The 17,596-nt window shown below is 43.7% G+C and overlaps 1 protein-coding gene across 5 annotated transcripts in view; it reads left to right on the top strand.

Annotated features, from left to right (window-relative positions):
• The window catches only part of SLC23A2 (solute carrier family 23 member 2), a 128,351-nt gene that overhangs the window by 52,284 nt on the left and 58,471 nt on the right, over positions 1–17,596 (top strand). For all 5 annotated transcript variants that reach the window (XM_036321636.1, XM_036321635.1, XM_036321638.1 and 2 more), the window contains one exon: positions 11,581–11,679. In XM_036321636.1, coding sequence (XP_036177529.1) covers positions 11,581–11,679 — 99 coding nt within the window. The remainder of the gene's footprint in view (positions 1–11,580; positions 11,680–17,596) is intronic.

Raw genomic sequence — 17,596 nt, 5'->3', positions numbered from 1 at the left:
AAGAAAACCACTCTTGAAAGGAAAAGATGGTGGAGTAAACATGGTACTTACCTCCTCACATAACCACATCAGAATTTACAACTAAATTACAGAAAAACCTTCATTCAGATGGTTGAATGGAAGCCTTACAACTAAGAATTGAAGAAGAAGCCACAATGAGACTGGTAGGAGGGGCGGAACAGGCTGGTTTGACACCTGTGTGTGGTGGTTTTAATTGGGAAGGATATCTTGTCTGCAGAGGCCCCTGTGAGGAGCAAAGGATCCAAGCCACCCCGTCCCCCCAAGCGCCCCCCCCCCCCCCCCCAACACACACACCAGACCCCTCAGTTCAGGGTCCCAGTGCTGGGAAGAGAAGTCCCTATAACTTAAGGCTGTAAAAACCAGTGGGAATTGTAGCTGAGTGACACGAAGGGATTCTATTAGTAAAATTCCCAGGCAGTTCCTCTTAAAGGGCCCATACAAGGACTTACTCAGATTCACTCCCTCTGAGCTCCAGCACTGGGGCAGCAGCTTGAAAGGGTCCAGGTACATACAGGGAGGAACTAAATTGTCTGTCATCAATATAGGAACTGGGGGGCAGTTTTCTCCCAGACAAAATTGCTGGGAGAAGTCATTATTCCTTTGCTGAGACCTCCCCACCGTAGAGCCAACAGGAGCCATATCTGAGTCTCCATTAACTTATCCCACACTGTTCGCCCTGCCCTTGTGATTCCCTGAGACCCTGCCCCACCCAGTTTACAGCTCCACCTAATCTGTTTGCAGTAGCTTTTCCATATGAAGGGCCAGTCCTAGCTTAGGCTTCAGACTTTCCTGAAATCTCTCAAACAAGCAGCAGCTAGCCTCAGTGTGCCCCATACCTCTTAATAAGTGGCCCCAGGCTTGGCACTAGCAGCAGACTGCCAAGGTTCACAGCTTGGCCTCTCCTGGGCGCCTTCAAGCCCAACACAAGTAGCAGCTATCTGCAGATCACTCTGTAGCTTATGCTGGGTAGCTCAAAGCAAGGCACAGGCAGTAGCTGACTTTTACCTCATGCAGTCCCCAGAGCTAGGATACCTAGTGGTCAGCTTCAGACCACGCCAGATTACAGCCCTACCACATCCGAGAGCGATACTCTCAAGGGGCGGACTCTGAGCACCAAAGCCCCACTGAAGCAAGTCCTCCATCAGGGTGTCTCCTGCACAGCAGCCCCTTTGCTGTCGCCGCAGCTGGTCCTCACAGCCTATTGGCCTGGAGGTAAATCCCTCCCAGTGATGCCAAGAGCAATCAGGACTCAACTATAAGAGGACAGTGCACACAAACAGAGGCGCATCTAGAGTGACCAGCTCAGGTGACTGGGGAGGCTGGGCCACTGGGCCTTACACAGGCCACTCTACCAATTCCAGGGGACATAGCAGCTCTACCTAATACATAGAAACAAACAGAGGGAAGCAGCCAAAATGTGGAAACAAACATGTCCCAAGTGAAAGAACAGAAGAAATCTCCAGAAAAAGAACTAAAACAATGGTTATTCTCAACCTGTGGGTTGCGACCCCTTGGGCGGTCGAACGAACCTTTCACAGGGGTCGCGTAAGACCATCCTGCATATCAGATATTTACATTACGATTCATAACAGTAGCAACATTACAGTTATGAAGTAGCAACGAAAATAATTTTATGGTGGGTCACAACATGAGGAACTGTATTTAAAGGGCCAGAAGGTTGAGAACCACTGGATTAGAGGAAAGGTATTTCAGCTAATCAAAGCATAATCTGTTGGAAAAAAGAGCAGATTTCCTGTTGGGATTTGATAAGATGGTCTAGGAAGAAGATAGGCTATGGGAGGTTGCACGATGGTAATTACTGGTGGTTTCTTCCACCTCCTTTAATTTTACATGTTTTAAAGTATCCGTATTTCTTCCCAGGCTTCAGGGTACACATGTATTGTCAGAGTGAAATGGAAACAGGAAGAAAACTTACGTGTTCTTTCACTATATCTTTTTAATAGTTTGCGTATATTTCTATCCTGTCATCATTTTATTATTTGCATAATTATTTACAAAGAGATACGTTCATTGTGGAACATTTAGAAAACATAGAATGCTTTAATGAGGGGGAAATCCAAATCATTTAAAATCCTGTGAGCCAGGAAAACAACATTCTTATATTTTGTTGTATTTCTTTCCAGAGATGAAACAAATATTTGGTGGTTTGTTTTTTAAAATTCTGCTTTATAAAGCCCTTTAACGTCATGTTATATCATGGCATATCAATGCCATTGAAAATATCTTGTCATTGACATAATAGCAAATCTTGAATCTAATTTTTCTACTTTTTTTTTCTTTCCAGTTTTTCTACTTTGTTGATGTAAAGTTACAAATCTGCAGATAATTTTTATCGTAATTTATTTGAGCCAAATTGACCAAGATCTCAAATGCTTCCAAGAAATGACAGTTTGCAGCTTCTTTCATGCATTTGGAATTAAGGAGGATTACATGAAGGTGGGAGAAAGCAAGGTGGGGATTAGATTATAGGACAGCCAACAAGATTATGAGGGTGGGTGAGTTTTGGAAGGCTCTGAAAAGAGGCATTTCAAAGGTGCGTTAACCTAGATTCACAGAAACAATGGACAGGGCTTGTTTAAGGCAAAAATAAACCTTTTACTAAAGAAGTTATATGCCTGGGACATGGCTACCCACCATGACCTGCCTGGTTAGGAATTTACAGTCCCATTACCCTTCGAGGTTACTTTCTGTAGAACCCCCTTTTGTCCACATCTTTCATTGGGACCTTGGGTTATTTCTAATTCATTGATATCATAAATGATAACTTAGTGTATGTAACCGTATTGCAGTGGTTTATACTCCCAGCAGCTCTGTGAGAGAGGACCCTCCCTTGCCAGTGCTGGATATTAGATTTAAAAAGCAGGAAGTTAGTAAGTGAAAGACTTAACAACGTTTTAGTTTTGCATTTCAATGAGGTACTACACTTTTATCCCCATGTTCCTTGGCCATTTATATTCTCTCTTTTGTGAGTGTCTGTCTTCCCTACTCTGCAAGTTAACAGTTGCAGAGAGAATCCCTGCATCATATGTAGCAGTTTGAGGGAAAAGCTATAGCACTGCCTGCTTTGGCAGCGCCGAGCCTGTCTTACCCATAGCCCCAGGGAAGAGGGATCTCTCACCTGGCTCCGTCCGTCTTCGGAGAGCAGCTCAATGTTGGCTTTGCGCCTTAAGTGTCAGTGTCAGTTTATAGCCCTCCGTGCCTGTGAGAACCTGTGCACTTACTCATGCTGGAACCGCAGGATGATTGCGAGTGCATGAGATCATACATATCAGCACCAGATCATGTACACAGTAGGCAATTAATCAGTGTTTGTTCCACTTCTCTCATGCAACTCCACCATGCCCCTTGAACCAGAGAACAGTGATGCAAAAGGGCAGGTAGGGGATCTGAAAGGGAACTAATGCTATGCCTGTTGTACAGATATAACTAATGGGCTTTGGAAAACAATCTTGACTGCCTGATAGGCTTCTTCCATCCAGGGCTAACAGGTGGGTCATGGAGGGGTGAGGACCACATGGGGAGTGATTATGTAGGGGTTTTGTTTTTAAAATTTTCTCCCCTTTTTGATTTTTAGAGAGAGAGATAGAAAGATAGAAACATCTATGAGAGTGAAACATCATCAATCGGCTGCCTCCTGCATGCCCCCTACTGGAGATTGAGCCCGCAACCTGGGCATGTGCCCTGACCGGGAATCACACTAGTGACTTCTTGGTTCTGGGTAGATGCTCAACTGCGCTGAGCCACACTGGCCAGGCTGTAGGTATTTTTAATAGCCTCAGTCAGGATCCTGGAGGAAAGAGCTTATGGTCTGGGGTAGGGTCTCAATGCAAATGTGACAAAAACAGAAGGAATTACTTAAGCTCTCTGGCCATTAGTTTTCTACATCTATAAAAAGGGACTGAGAATAGCATTGGTCTCAGGCTTGTTACAGGGATTAAATGAAAACATATGTAAATTTGTGAACACAGTACTTGGCACATATGAAATGTGCCATAAAGAGGAGAATAAAGAGAAACTAGTGGTTAGTTTAGCTAAAAGGTGAAAATACTTGACTTTTTTTTTTTTTTTTTTTTTAAGCAAAATACTGAGATGGGGGAGAATCCTTTTGCTTCATCCCATCTTGAAGGGACTTCCTTGTGGCCATATTCATAGAAATCAGAAAAGAAAGGGATCCAGGTGGAAGGGTTTCCACTCTCACACTTGATATGGTGGTGTGAGGGCCAGGAAAAGGGTTCCCCGTGATACATGGTTGTAGGCAGAAAGCACACTTCTGTTGTTACGTGTGTTTGCTTAAAAAGGCTGGTACTTCTGCAGATGGTTCTGTAACCTGCTTCATCGCATTTAACAAGACACCCTGGACCTCTTTCACAGAAAGTTTGAATGTATTTGCCTCATCTTCCTTTGCAGCAGCCTGTACCGTAATTTTGTTAATTGTTCTTTAAAGGGAGTTCTAATTTTACATTTTTATTTATATTTTAAACACTAGGTAATATACTAGAGGCCTGGTGCACGAAATTTGTGCATGGGTAGAGTCCTTAGTCCTGGCTGGTGATCAGGGTCTATCTGCAGGGCAACCAGTGGGGCAATCTCGGGGCCCCCACTTGCACCCGCCTTGGCTGGCCTGGTGCCGCCCGTTTGCCGGCCCCAACCCCACTGCCCCTGCCGCTGCCACTGGTTGGGGCCTGCGGGCAAGGGGCAGCTCCTGCGTTGCCCCCTGGTGGTCAGTGCACGTCATAGTGACTGGTTGTTCCGCTGTTTGGTCGATTTGCATATTACGGTTTTATATAGATAGATGATTCAAAATGTAAGAGTATAAAGGGTATAGAGTGAAAAGCCCCTTGCCTGGCCTTGTATACACCAATTCTCCCCACACACCACTTTTCAGAAATGGCTTACAAATATGTAAGCAAATATATTCTCATCTCCTTCTATACACACATGTGTGTGTATCTAGATGTCTATATCTGTAGTTCTGCTCTTGTTTTTTTCACTTACTAATATACAGAGTGGGTTTACAGTTGTGAGTATGCAAAACAGTTTATTCTTGTATTATTATTATTATTATTATTATATTATTTTCCATACAAACAACTGTAAACCTACTTTTGCCCAACCATGTAATGTTGTTGATGTCTGTACATCCCTATCAGAATGTAGAGTGCCCTATATATAACTACAGATCACCTATGGGATGGATGTCCCATAATTGATTTACCTATTCCCCTTTGATAGGTGTCCATTGTTTCTAATATTTTGAATAACCTTGCACATAGGATATTTCACTCAGATGTAAGAAAAAGATAAATTTCCAGGAGTGGGAGGGACTGTTGGGGCAGAGGGTGTGCCTTACTAGGTTGAAGGGCACCACGGAGTGCCCTGTGTTGAGATCATTTCATGCCCATCAGCAAGGTGTGAGTGCCTGTTTTCCTACAGGCTTGCCAGGGAACATGGGTTGGACTGGTTTTCTTGGCCAATTTAGTCGATGGAAAAAGTTTTCTGTTGCATCTTCGTTTGAGTGAGGTTGAGACTCTTCAAATGTTCAGGAGCCATTTATGTTCCTTATTTTCCTTTTGGGATGTTGATTTTGTTTCTTGTTGATTCGTATCCCTTATATTTTCTTTACCTATCAGAAATGTAACTTTGTCAGCTATAATGTGTTATCACCTGGAAAGAATGGAAGATGACGGCTCTCTTGGGTGGCGTGCTGGAACTGGCTGGGTACCTTTGGGATCTGTTTTGGAATCAATTTGTGGATGGGGCTCCATAGCGACTTCCAGTTCAGCTCTTGCAGACATCACCTTGAAGGGGAGATGTTTGGTAAAGTGGCCAGTTCAGTGCCACATGAATCTGTGCACAGCAAATGTTAGTTCTCACCATAGTCATGGGATGTGTGGGAGCAGGAGCACCAACAGGGTTTTCAGTGTGAGCCTGTGACAGGCACATCAAACCTCCCCGCCCTTCAGGATAGGGGCCAGGAATGGGGAGAGGCAGGCATCTTCTGGCTCTTTCCAAAGGGCAAGTTGTGCTGGGGAACAGGTGGGACGAGCTGGAACCCTGAAGGTGCTCTGGCTGCTACAGCCCAGGAGCCCTCTGGAGGAGGCCGGCTGGGAGAACAAGCAAAAGAGGCTGCGCTTTGCAGGATTGGCTGAGCTGTGGGTGAAGTACTGGCTGCTCCAGAGGTTTTGCTTGCATGTGTCCACCCTGCGCTGCCATGTTTGAAGAGGCAGTGAGAGCAGATTAGGGGCTTTGCCGCCTCCACCAACTTTGGGATTGCTAGTGTACTGTTAGACCTGTCAGCTACATTTTTTTGGGTTGTCATCTAAGATTGACAAGCTCTGTAGGTTTAGCATATGCCATATTATACTCACTTTGATTTATTTTTCATGGAAGTTAATTTTGAAATTTCAGGTAATTTTGAAGTCAGGTGGGAGATTTTTATGTTCAGTTAAAGGACTTGGGTTAAAGACAGGAAACACTAATCTTGATATCTTTAGTCTATTTAAAACACATTTTGTGGATATGGAGGAAATCGTGTGTGTGTGTGTGTGTGTGTGTGTGTGTGTGTGTGTAGGGAGGGTAAGAATAGTGTGTTACCTTTTTATTAAAGAACTAGAGGCCTGGTGCATGAAATCATGCATGGGTATGGTCCCTAGGCCTAGCCTGTGATCAGGGCCATCTTCCCCAGCTGTCAGCAGCCAGCCATGTCTCCCCCTGCTACCCACCCCAGGTCCCCATTCGCCATCGGTGATTGGAGCCTGTCAGCCGGGGAAAGGGACTGAGAGGAGGTCAGTGCATCTCATAGTGACTGGTCAAGCGGTCGTTCTGGTGGTTCTGCCTTTATGGTCGCTGGGCTTTTATTATATAAGACAAGAGGCCCAATGCACGAAATTCATGCAAGGGTCTCAGCCTTCACAGCCCTGGCTTCGTCCAGAAGGTCCGGCTGTCTGGTCTAATTAGCATATTACACTTTTATTATTATAGATAGAAAGCAGTCAATTTGAGGAACTGTATCACTATTCTGAACATGATTGTTTTAATATAAAATGGTTCACTTTGCTATTAGACATATGACAGTGGTGGGCAAATCATACCAGATCCCAAAGAGAAAATAGATGCTAGTTGAGTCCTGAACCCTCTGATCAGAGGCTCAGGGTTTCCCAGGTACTTGAACTTTTCACCTTACAGGTACCTGCAGCCACTGACTGATTCCCTTTGGCTTCTGTTTGAGTAACACAGGCTTATTCCACTGTCAATTTAAATGGGCATTGCTGTGAAATTGACATTCAGCATGATCTGCTTCACAATTCTTCTTGTCATTCCTGTTTCCTGTCCATTTGACCATTTTAGGATTACTCTTCAAAACACATATTTAAGCATTATTATCTTAGCTTAGTAGAAATAAAGCAATAAAGGCATGGTTTTTATTGAGCAATCAGCACACTCCTGCATCCAAAGGCAACATAACCCTGCATATTGGAGACAAGCAGAATCAACTGACAAATTTGGGCAGAGAAAACCTGCTTTCATAGCTGATGGAGTGACTGTGCAGTATTACTTTAGGAGGGGCATTTAACGCCGCAAGTTTGGTTTCAGATAATTTTGAGAGAGAAAGGACATGTTGTTCCCAAAGGATTTTTAAATCATCTGTGGATATTTTTAATAAAAACCTGATCAATTTCCTGAGATGGAAGATGCCAAGAGTCCCCTCTGTTATCTGTGATGCTATTAATAACACAAAAGGAAAGCTGTTTTTATTAAGTTTAGAAAGCTTTCCAAGACATTTTTTATTTCCCAGTTGAACTAATATTTAGAGGTTCAAAAATGTGAAGCTTTGATAGTGTCAGACACATTTTTTATCCTTTTAAAAAATAAAGAGCTCAAGGCCTTTCCTGAAGAACTGATTTTAGCATTATTTTTAAAATTATATTTTACGTTTTTAAAAAAGTAGACCATCAGAATAGCTAACCTAAGAAACCAAAGGAAAAATAGTAAAACAAACTCGTGTTTTACTCCCTGGTGCCCTAATGTATCTTGTGTTCAGTCAGTGGGTGCCATTAACCTGGTACCCACCCATGTGACACTGAGGGGGCTCTAGGGGTGCAGATATGTAGCAGGACTGCATCCTCATTGCCTGGGCACAGCAGATGCTCAAACACAGTTTGTTGAATGAAAGTATGAGCCCTTTCCTAGCCTGGGGAGCATCTGAATTTTATAGCACTTATTTGTGTGTGGGAATGGAATAAGTCTGGGGGAAATCTCCTCTTTTATGCCACATAAACAGATTAAAATTTTTTTTGAGGTGAAATTCACACAAAATTGAAATTTAAAAGTGAGCAGTTCAGTGACATTGAACACATTCACAATGTTATGGAGCCATCATCTCTGTCCAGTTCGAAAACATTTTCATCACACCAAAAGGATACCCTGAGGCCACTGGGGATGAATTTGGGTGAAGGTTAGTTTTGGCTAGGTTAGGGCGTGAACTCAGATCTGGGCTTCTCTGATGATTTAGTAACTAAACATTATTGTTTTAAGACAGTTCACCTGAATGTATGTACCTCTTGGCTTCTCAGTGGGTGGAGTGCTGCTGTGCTAGGACTTGGAGCCTGGTTCTGATAGTAAGGTAGAGTTTCATTTTGTGGACGTAAACTTGTCTGGGAACATGTATCCTGCTGGCAGCTAGTTTCACAGGCAAGCAAACTCCACAGACCCTGTTGGCTTGTGTAAAAAGACATACATGTCTTCGAGATAGTTTTAAAAGCAATCTTTGGCCTTGGCCGGGTAGCTCAGTTGCTTAGAGCATTGTCCCGATACGCCAAGTTTGAGGGTTCAATCCCCGGTCAGGACACATACAAGAATCAACCAATGGCCTAACCCAGTGGTCGGCAAACTGCGGCTCGCAAGCCACGTGTGGCTCTTCCACAAAATACCACATGTGAGCGTGCACTTACAGTGCGATTGAAACTTCGTGGCCCATGTGCAGAAGTCGGTATTTTGTGGAAGAGCCACAACCAAGGGGCCAAAGAGCCGCATGTGGCTCACGAGCCACAGATTGCCGAACACTGGTAACCAGTTTGGCTGAGTGGATAAAGCATCGGCCTGCGGACTGAGGGGTCCCAGGTTCGATTCTGGTCAGGGGCATGTACCTTGGTTGCAGGCACATGCCCAGTGGGAGGGGTGCAGGAGGCAGCTGATCGATGTTTCTCTCTCATGGATGTTTCTAACTCTCTCTCCCTCTTCCTTCCTCTCTGTAAATAAATCAATAAAATATATTTTAAAAAAGGAATCAACCAATGAATGCATGAATAAGTGGAATAACATGTTGATTTTTCTCTCTTTCTCCCTTCCTCCTCCCTCCCATTCTCTTGCTCTCTCTAAAATCGATCAATAAAAAAAGCAACTCTTTATTTGAAATGATATAAGAAAATTTGCCCTGTAAGAATGATGTACCAGTTAATCGAGATCTTTGGCATACTTTAAAACTAGCTTCAGACTGGGGTTGTAATCGGTGTGACCTTGAATGAAAAATTAAATTTTTCTTTGGTCCTATGTCTTCAATCACAAAAATAAGTGGATTAAATCTCTCTGGACTGCTTCAATCTAAGCTATATTGGAACTTTAGTCTTTCTAATTTCTTCCTGTTGTAAAAATTAATTGTCCTCATTATAGAAAATTACCAACATATATAAAGGGAACAAGAAGGTAAAAATGGTCCCACTGATTAAAGACAACCACTGTTAATATTTTGGTGTACATCTTTTTTTAAAAATATATTTTATTGAATTTTTACAGAGAGGAAAGGAGAGGGACAGAGAGTTAGAAACATCGATGAGAGAGAAACATCGATCAGCTGCCTCCTGCACACCCCCTTTTGGGGATGTGCCTGCAACCAAGGTACATGCCCTTGACCGGAATCGAACCCAGGACCCTTCAGTCTGCAGGCCGACACTCTATCCACTGAGCCAAACTGGCTAGGGCGGTGTACATCTTTTATATTGCTCGCTTAAAAAAGCAGTATTCAAATAACATATGAATATGTACTGATTATAAAAGATCCAAATGCTAAAAAGGATGGTTGGGAGTGAGAAATGAAAGGTACCCATCTTTTCTCCTTGCCCCTGGGTAAGCCTTCATACTGGTTAGTGACTGGATCCTTTACCAAACATTTAGACACAGGGAGGTTATTACATTTTTATTTTATTTTATTTTACTAGCACAACTGGGATAATTCTAGGCTTACTGTTTTGTGACTTAACCGTATTTCTTGGAGTTCTTGTCAGTACATCAGTTTTCTTTTAATGGCTGAATATTATTCTCAAAATGCATATAGCATAATTTAAGAATGTCTTTTTGATGAACATTTAGGTCGTTTCCAAGTACTCAGTATTTTGAGTAATGCTGCAATTGTCAACCTTGAACATACACTTGCATGGCTCTGTTTGAAGGACAGGTTTCTCTGAGTAGACTTGCTGGTCCCAGAACATGCCTGTTCTAAATCCCAGTGCTAAGTTCCCCTTCACAAAGGGAACCAAGGTACCCCATTCCACCAAGAGCATAGTCTCTGTAATACCTTAAAGTAGCTTTTCTCCCACACCCTGCTCAACACCAGATTCCCCTCTAAGAATTTCCCCCTAATTTATGCTACAAAACTAACTTTAATTTTAATGTTCATTTCTATAATTTTAAGTGAGGTTCAACAGCTCTCTGTGTTGTGTGTTTTTTGGGGGGTGGGGTGGGGCAACTTAATTTTTTCCTGTGAATTTGCATGCTCCTACCCTGTGCCATTTCCTTTGGATTGTGTGTATTATGGATTTGCAGGTGTTCTTTGTGAAATTCTGATGCCAGTCCTGTTAGGTGTCGCACCGTATTTCCTCTTATGCCATCACTCATCTTTCACTTCCCTTTATGGTAGTTCACAATACCAGAATGTAAACATTTTTATACTTTTCTTCTCTGTGTTTTTAAAATGTAGTTGTTGGATTCATACAAACAATTATTTTCAGTATTATTTTTCAAGACAGGCAGCCAGGACCTGAGTTGCCTATGTCACGGCATGCATGCAAGGGGGTTGCTACTCAGTTAGGAGAGCGCAGTGTGAGTGCTGTTAGGCCACTTCCTCCGTAGGGACGGCACTTGGAAGTCATTATCTTTACTCGGGAAGGCAGCTCAGTATGTCTCTCCCTGGCTCAGAAACAGCAGCTTTTGTCCCTCAGCCAAACGCGGGGGAGCCCAGTTCTTCTGCTTTCTTTGGATGTTCTATTTCGAGTCTCCCTCAGCTGACCCTCCTGTTCACGCAGCCTCCCTCTGTGGGACACGTGGTATGTTTTTCCTCTATCAAAACACACATGTGGTTACTAATGCAGCACACACTTGTTGCGAGTTTCATTTAAGAACACCGCAGATTTGGCTAAGTTGATAGGTACAAAATGCACAGTTTTTGTCTCTTATGAGAATTACAAACAACTTTGGGGGGAAATGTTTCCGTACTGCAGAGAGAAATACTGTGAAACAGCCTTTAAATGCAGTGTTTCTCTTCAGGTGGTGATAAATGGAGGCGCCACGTCCACTGGTGAACAGGACAATGAAGACACAGAGCTCATGGCGATCTACACAACAGAAAACGGCATTGCAGAAAAGGTACCCACTTCCATCGCCACCCCCGCTCCCCGCCGCGGCTGTCTCAGGTTCTGTCCAGGACGTGTTCTTCATCTGGGTTTTGTCTCTACCCTGCGGAGTGGGTGTGTGTGTTCTCTGTATAATGGAAATAGAAGTGATGAGGAGTGGAAGTTACTAATTTTTTAAAATCCTCACCTGAGGATATGTTTATTGATTTTATTTTTTTAGAGAGAGGCTGAGAGACTGAAAGAGACAGAGAAACATTGATTGCTCTCGTACGTGCTCCAGGAATCAAAAGAAGTTACTAATTTTTAATTGTCTTAATGGCAATTAAGCTAAGTCTCATATAGAGGCCCTCATTTATATATTTTTAAAAGCCTCACTCAGCATGCCAGAGGGAAGGGGTTACGAGTTTGGGTCTGGGTGCTAATGTGACTCAGACCCTGATAATTACTTACACTCTCTGGCATCAGTTGCTTCATCTCTAAAATGGAAATAAACAAATTTGTCTTAGGGTTGTTGTGAGGGTTAAGTGAAATAATATATGTAAAGTTACTGGCATTGTGTCTGGTACATACTACGTGTGCTTGACTAAGAGAATGAGAGAATGCAGTAGATAGTTTATTGTAGACTATGAAAACGCCTTTAATGAAGGAAGCTCTGACCAAAGCAATAGAAATCCCACTAAAAGTGGGAGAATCTCCTTTTGCTTCATCCTGTCTCCTTAACGGTCAGTCTGTGTGACCATTTTCCTAGATGCCAGGAGAGCTGCCCAAAGAGGGGCCAGATATCTGGATTTTTTTTTTCTTTGTATCTAACACATGTGAAAAGTTTGATAATATGGCATTTTCAGATTGCATTGCAGCCCTGAGACTTCTCACTTTCATTTGATAGACTTATTTATTGATTTTATTTTAGAGAGACAGGAAGGCGGGGAGGAGAAAGAGAAAAACAGTGATTTGTTGTTCCACTTCTTTATACATTCATTGGTTGATTCTTGCATGTGCCCTGACTGGGGATCAAACCCGCAGCCTTGGGGTATCAGGACGATGTTCTAAATAAATTTTAAAAATAGATTTTAACTTTATGGTGACAATTACTAATTTGATCCACTTATATAATGAGGCATTAATTCTAGAATCACTGCTTTGTATTATAGACAGTAGATTCTGTATATTCTTCTCACAAAGACCACTAGAAAGTTGACACATGCAAATATAGTACCCAACTTGGTTGAGTGCAACAATTTTGCAGTATAGTCACTGCAGTGATAACAAATATTATATTGGAATTTTGGAATAATCAAATTTTTATGTATGTGTGGTTTCTTTTTAAAATGTCTAGTCTGTGAGATAGACATTTCATTTTTGGGTATCTTGATCAGCATTGCTATTATTTGGTCAAGCTATTATAAATTAGACTAGAGTCATGCTGAATGTGGAAATTCCTGTGGTGTTGGATTCCACACTGCTCCTCAGAGTGCAGAGATGAGAGCAGCTACGGTCAGCGTGTACGCTGATGCCTGAAGTCTAGGCTTGCTTGGGTCTCAGCATCTTGTAGCAAAGTGCTTCCGAATTTATAGACTTGTTGGGTTGCATCCAGTGCTAAGGTCCTGGGTCCTTAATCACAGAGCTAGATGTTTCTAACTCTCTATCTCTCTCTCCCTTCCTCTCTGTAAAAAAAAAATCAATAAAATATATTAAAAAAAAGAAACATCGATGAGAGAGAAACATCGATCAGCTGCCTCCTGCACACCCCCCACCGGGGATGTGCCCACAGCCAAGGTACATGTCCTTGACCGTAATCGAACCTGGGACCCTTCATTCCACAGGCCGACGCTCTATCCACTGAGCCAAACCAGTCAGGGCTCATTGTTGTTTTGATTTGCATCTCTTGGACGATTAGTGACTTTGAGCATGTTTTCATATGTCTCTTGGCCTTCTGTATGTCCTCTTTTGAAAAGTGTCTATTTAGGTCCTTTGCCCATTTTTTGATTGGATTGTTTATCTTCCTTTTGTTAAGTTGTATGAGTTTTCTGTAAATTTTGGAGATTAAACCCTTATCTGAAATAGCATTGGCAAATGTGTTCTCCCATGCAGTGGGCTTTCTTGTTGTTTTGTTGATGGTTTCTTTTGCTGTGCAGAAGCTTTTTATTTTGATGTAGTCCCGTTTGTTTATTTTCTCCTTAGTCTCCATTGCCTTAGGAGCTGTATCAGTAAAGATATTGCTACGACATATGTCTGCTATTTTGCTGCCTTTGGAGTCTTGGAGGATTTTTATGGTTTCCCGTGCTGCTCCCATTTTCTGATACTGAATGTGGCAGTGAAGAAATGTGATCAGTCTTTTTCTTCTTATTAGTATCTTGATCTTTTGCCTGTCATGGATTCTTTATCTTTGATATTCAGTAACTTTACTTAGATATGTGTTGCTGTTTTTTTGGGTTTTTTTGGGGAGTGGTGGTGATGGTAAAGAATTATGAATTTATTAGGTCATCTGGAAACCCAGATGAGCTGAGGCCCAAAATGGCGCCAGTAGCCAGGGATGGGGTGTCAGAGATTTTAAAGGACTTTAGGCAGGCTTTTTTCTGGGCGGAAAATTCTCTGGGCGGGTCCTGAGGGGAAAGATAATGGTGTTAGCAAGTGGAATGTAGTCTCAGGGAAAGGGAATGTCTGTTGTGAAATGATTTCAATGTCAGTTCTCAGGGAAGGGGATATCCGTGCGATATTTGATCAGACCTAACATTCCAGCCTTTTGTTTTATGGAGTAGGGGGAAGGGCATATCTTCCGTAGGTACTTCCTGCTGAGGGGGTGGACTTTGATTGTCGTGGCTGGAACACTGTAGACTTCTCACGGTTGGAGCGAGGGGTTGCCGCAGCATGATGTCCCCAAGAGACTGGTCAGTGAAGGCTCAAAAGCCATCCTGCTGAGTGACTTGGGAGGTAAAAGCTGGTCCTGAGGCTGCCAGTGTCACTTGTCTGGTTTTGCTGCTTTTCTGGACCTGGATCTGAAATACAACTGAGGCCCAGATGTTATCTTTAGGGAGGAAAAGATCAGAGGTCTAAGCTGCCTGACTAGTAATATGAAAGATCAGGGGTCCAACCACATGACCAGTTAGTTACCCTGGGGGCGAGGTTCTTGTTTTCCCAGTTTGCCCCTTGCTCTAGGCATCCAGAATTTTCTGACCTGGCCCATCGTCCTTGCTCTGGAGTCAAAGGGAGATGAGGTCTGGGCACAAAAGGCGGTTGTGATGGTGTCTAGGAGTGGTATTTCCTGAGTACAAGTAGGGCTTGTAACCTGGTAGAGACCAACTTTTATACATTTTAGTATTACGGGGGCAAAAGCTGGAACAATAAGCATTATGACAAATGGTCTGATGGGAGGAAAGAGACATTAGTTTGGAGGGTTTCTTCTTTGGCTTCATTTGTCCTTGGTTTAGGAAGATAGAATTTAGTAGATGGCTGCCGCCTGCTGCTTGGCATCTGGATTTTCTAGATGGCTGGAAACGGCTGTTTTAACTATGTCAGTTTCCCTAGCAAACTGCTGTTTAATTATCTCAGTTTCCCTATTCTACTTGTCTTGGGTTACTGCTTACAAATTTAACTCATTTTCTTTTTCTCTCAAAATGCCTGTCCATGCCTCTGCCTTTTATTACCAAAACCATACACTTTCTTTCCAATGTAATTAGAATTCTTAACTCTTAGAAACCTTAATTTTCTAATGATAACCAAGAAGTAAACAGCCAGCATTCTTAGATTGACATTTATGAACACTCTCACTTTCAAGAAACACAACTTCAATAAGACATCATATTAACAGTTCAAAATCTACTTTATAGATTTTCTGTAACATAAACTAAAATCAGGTGAACTTAAAACTTGTTGAAGTATTTAGATGTTTATCATTTAACCCAGCAATGCGCCAAAGCTTTTAAGAAGACTTTGGAAAGTTATGTATAGGCCCTATGAAGCTGGAGGGGGGTGTGGGGAGCAGGCCCCGAAGCCTGTTCTAGGACAGTAGTTTCCAGGCCTCCGGCCACTTGTATTAAAACTAGCACATTTTTCCTTAGAGATAACATGCTAAGATTTGGGTAATAGTGAGTTCAGCCTCTGATAATAGCCACTGTTAAGTAAGAATTTGCAGTTTTGCAGTAAAGAAAATAGTTCTTTGGAAAGGGCAGGGGGGTGAGAAGGTGCTGAGGTGAGAGCAGCTTTCAGAGCATTAAAGGGAGTGAGAATGCTGGCCTTGGGATCTAAAGGCTCAGTGAGGGGGTCCCTTCACTGCGTCATGGAGGAGCTTTGCGAGACGGCTGAAGTTGGGAACCCAGAGGCGAAAGTACACAGCGAGCCTGAGAAAGGAGAGTATTTCTTGTCTAGAGGAGGGGACAGTTATGGAGGAGATAAGGTGTTTACGGTCCAAGGTAATGGCTCGACTTTGCGGGGTGAGAGTGAAACCAAGGTAGGTGACTGTGGTTTGGGACAACTGGGCTTGATGAGGGGATACGTGGTAGCCCTGGTTGGGCACCGAGGTAGAACGAGGAAAGAGTAGGTAGAGGGGGTATTTTAGTAAGATGCAGTGTAGAGGTGAGGTGTGGCTAATGGCTGTGAGACTAATCCGTCAACCCCCATAGTAGAGACTGAGGGGAGGGGACAGTGAATTCAGGGAGGGCAGAATGAGTGGCCCCGTGTCAATTAAAAAGGAGATCAGCTTACCTGCTCCACAGTCGTCACCGAGGCTCTGCTCTAGTGATATAAGTCTGTGGGGCTTCGTCAGGGCTTTGTCAGGGCCTGGGCAACTTCAGTTTTTGGTGGCCAGTCCTAGGAGGTGTGGAAGCTCCAGACCGGATCCAGAGGGCGGCCTTGCTGGACTGGCTGAAATTTGACTTGGAGGGGCCAGACTACAGTCTGATTTCCAGTGGCCTTCCCTTCCGCACCTTGGGCAGGGTCCCGGCGGGGTTCTCGAGTTTGGGCAGGACTTGGCCAAGTGTCCTTCCTTCTTGCATTTGAGGCATGGGCCCGGAGGAGGCTGAGCCCCTGACCTCTCCTTGGTTGGAGGACCCGCACTTCAGGAGAGTAGTGGCTAGGAGCTGAAAGGCTTCCTCTGGGCCTAGCCTTGTCCTGATCTCGCTTTTGTTTTTTGGATTTGTGTCTCCTCATCTCTGTTATTAAGACCTTAAAGGCCAGGTTAACGAGGTCTTTTTGAGGGGTTTGTGGACCTGTGTCTATTTTTCAAAGTTTGTGGCGTATGTCGGGGGCTGATTGGGATATAAAGTGGGTGTTCGGAAGAAGGGTTCCCTCTGGGGAGGTGGGGACCAAGGCCTTCTGTCAGGCCTCCGTGAGGCGGGAGAGGAGGAGAGCTGGGTTTTCATCAGAGCCTTGATTGATTTCATTAAATTTGTCATAGTTCACGGCCTTATGGGCAGCCTTTTTGAGTCTAGCGATGAGACAGATGATCATATGACTACGAAGCTGGAGAATCGACCTGATAGTCCCATCTCGGGTTAGTTTGGGGGAACCAGTCAGCGCCAATCGGGTTGGCTGGCGTGTCCTGTCTATGGAGGGCATCAGCATGGTCCTGAGCTGCTTGCCAAATGCACTCCTTCTCCTCTGGGGTCAGAGAGGAGGACAGGGTGACATAGATGTCGTGTCAGGTCATAGGAGTGGGTCAGGTACCGGAATTCCTTAGTAAAGGTGGTTGGATTGGTGGAGAAAGACCCAAGACGCCTCTCAATCTGTACGAGGCTGGACATGGAAAATGGGATGTGTGCCTGGACAGTACCCTCGGCCCTGGCCCCTTCTTGCAGGGGAAGGACAAGGGCTGGAGGCTGTCTGGGAAATAGTAAAAGGGGAACTTGGTAAGGAGGTTGAGGGGGTGGACAGAGGGGTGGAGTCTGAAGACAGAGGGGCATTTGGAGGAGGGACATACGGAGGTGGGTTTGGGA

Source organism: Myotis myotis, unplaced genomic scaffold (assembly GCF_014108235.1).
Source record: "Myotis myotis isolate mMyoMyo1 unplaced genomic scaffold, mMyoMyo1.p scaffold_m19_p_9, whole genome shotgun sequence".
Lineage (NCBI taxonomy): Eukaryota > Metazoa > Chordata > Mammalia > Chiroptera > Vespertilionidae > Myotis > Myotis myotis.
This window is presented reverse-complemented; position numbering and strand designations above follow the sequence as displayed.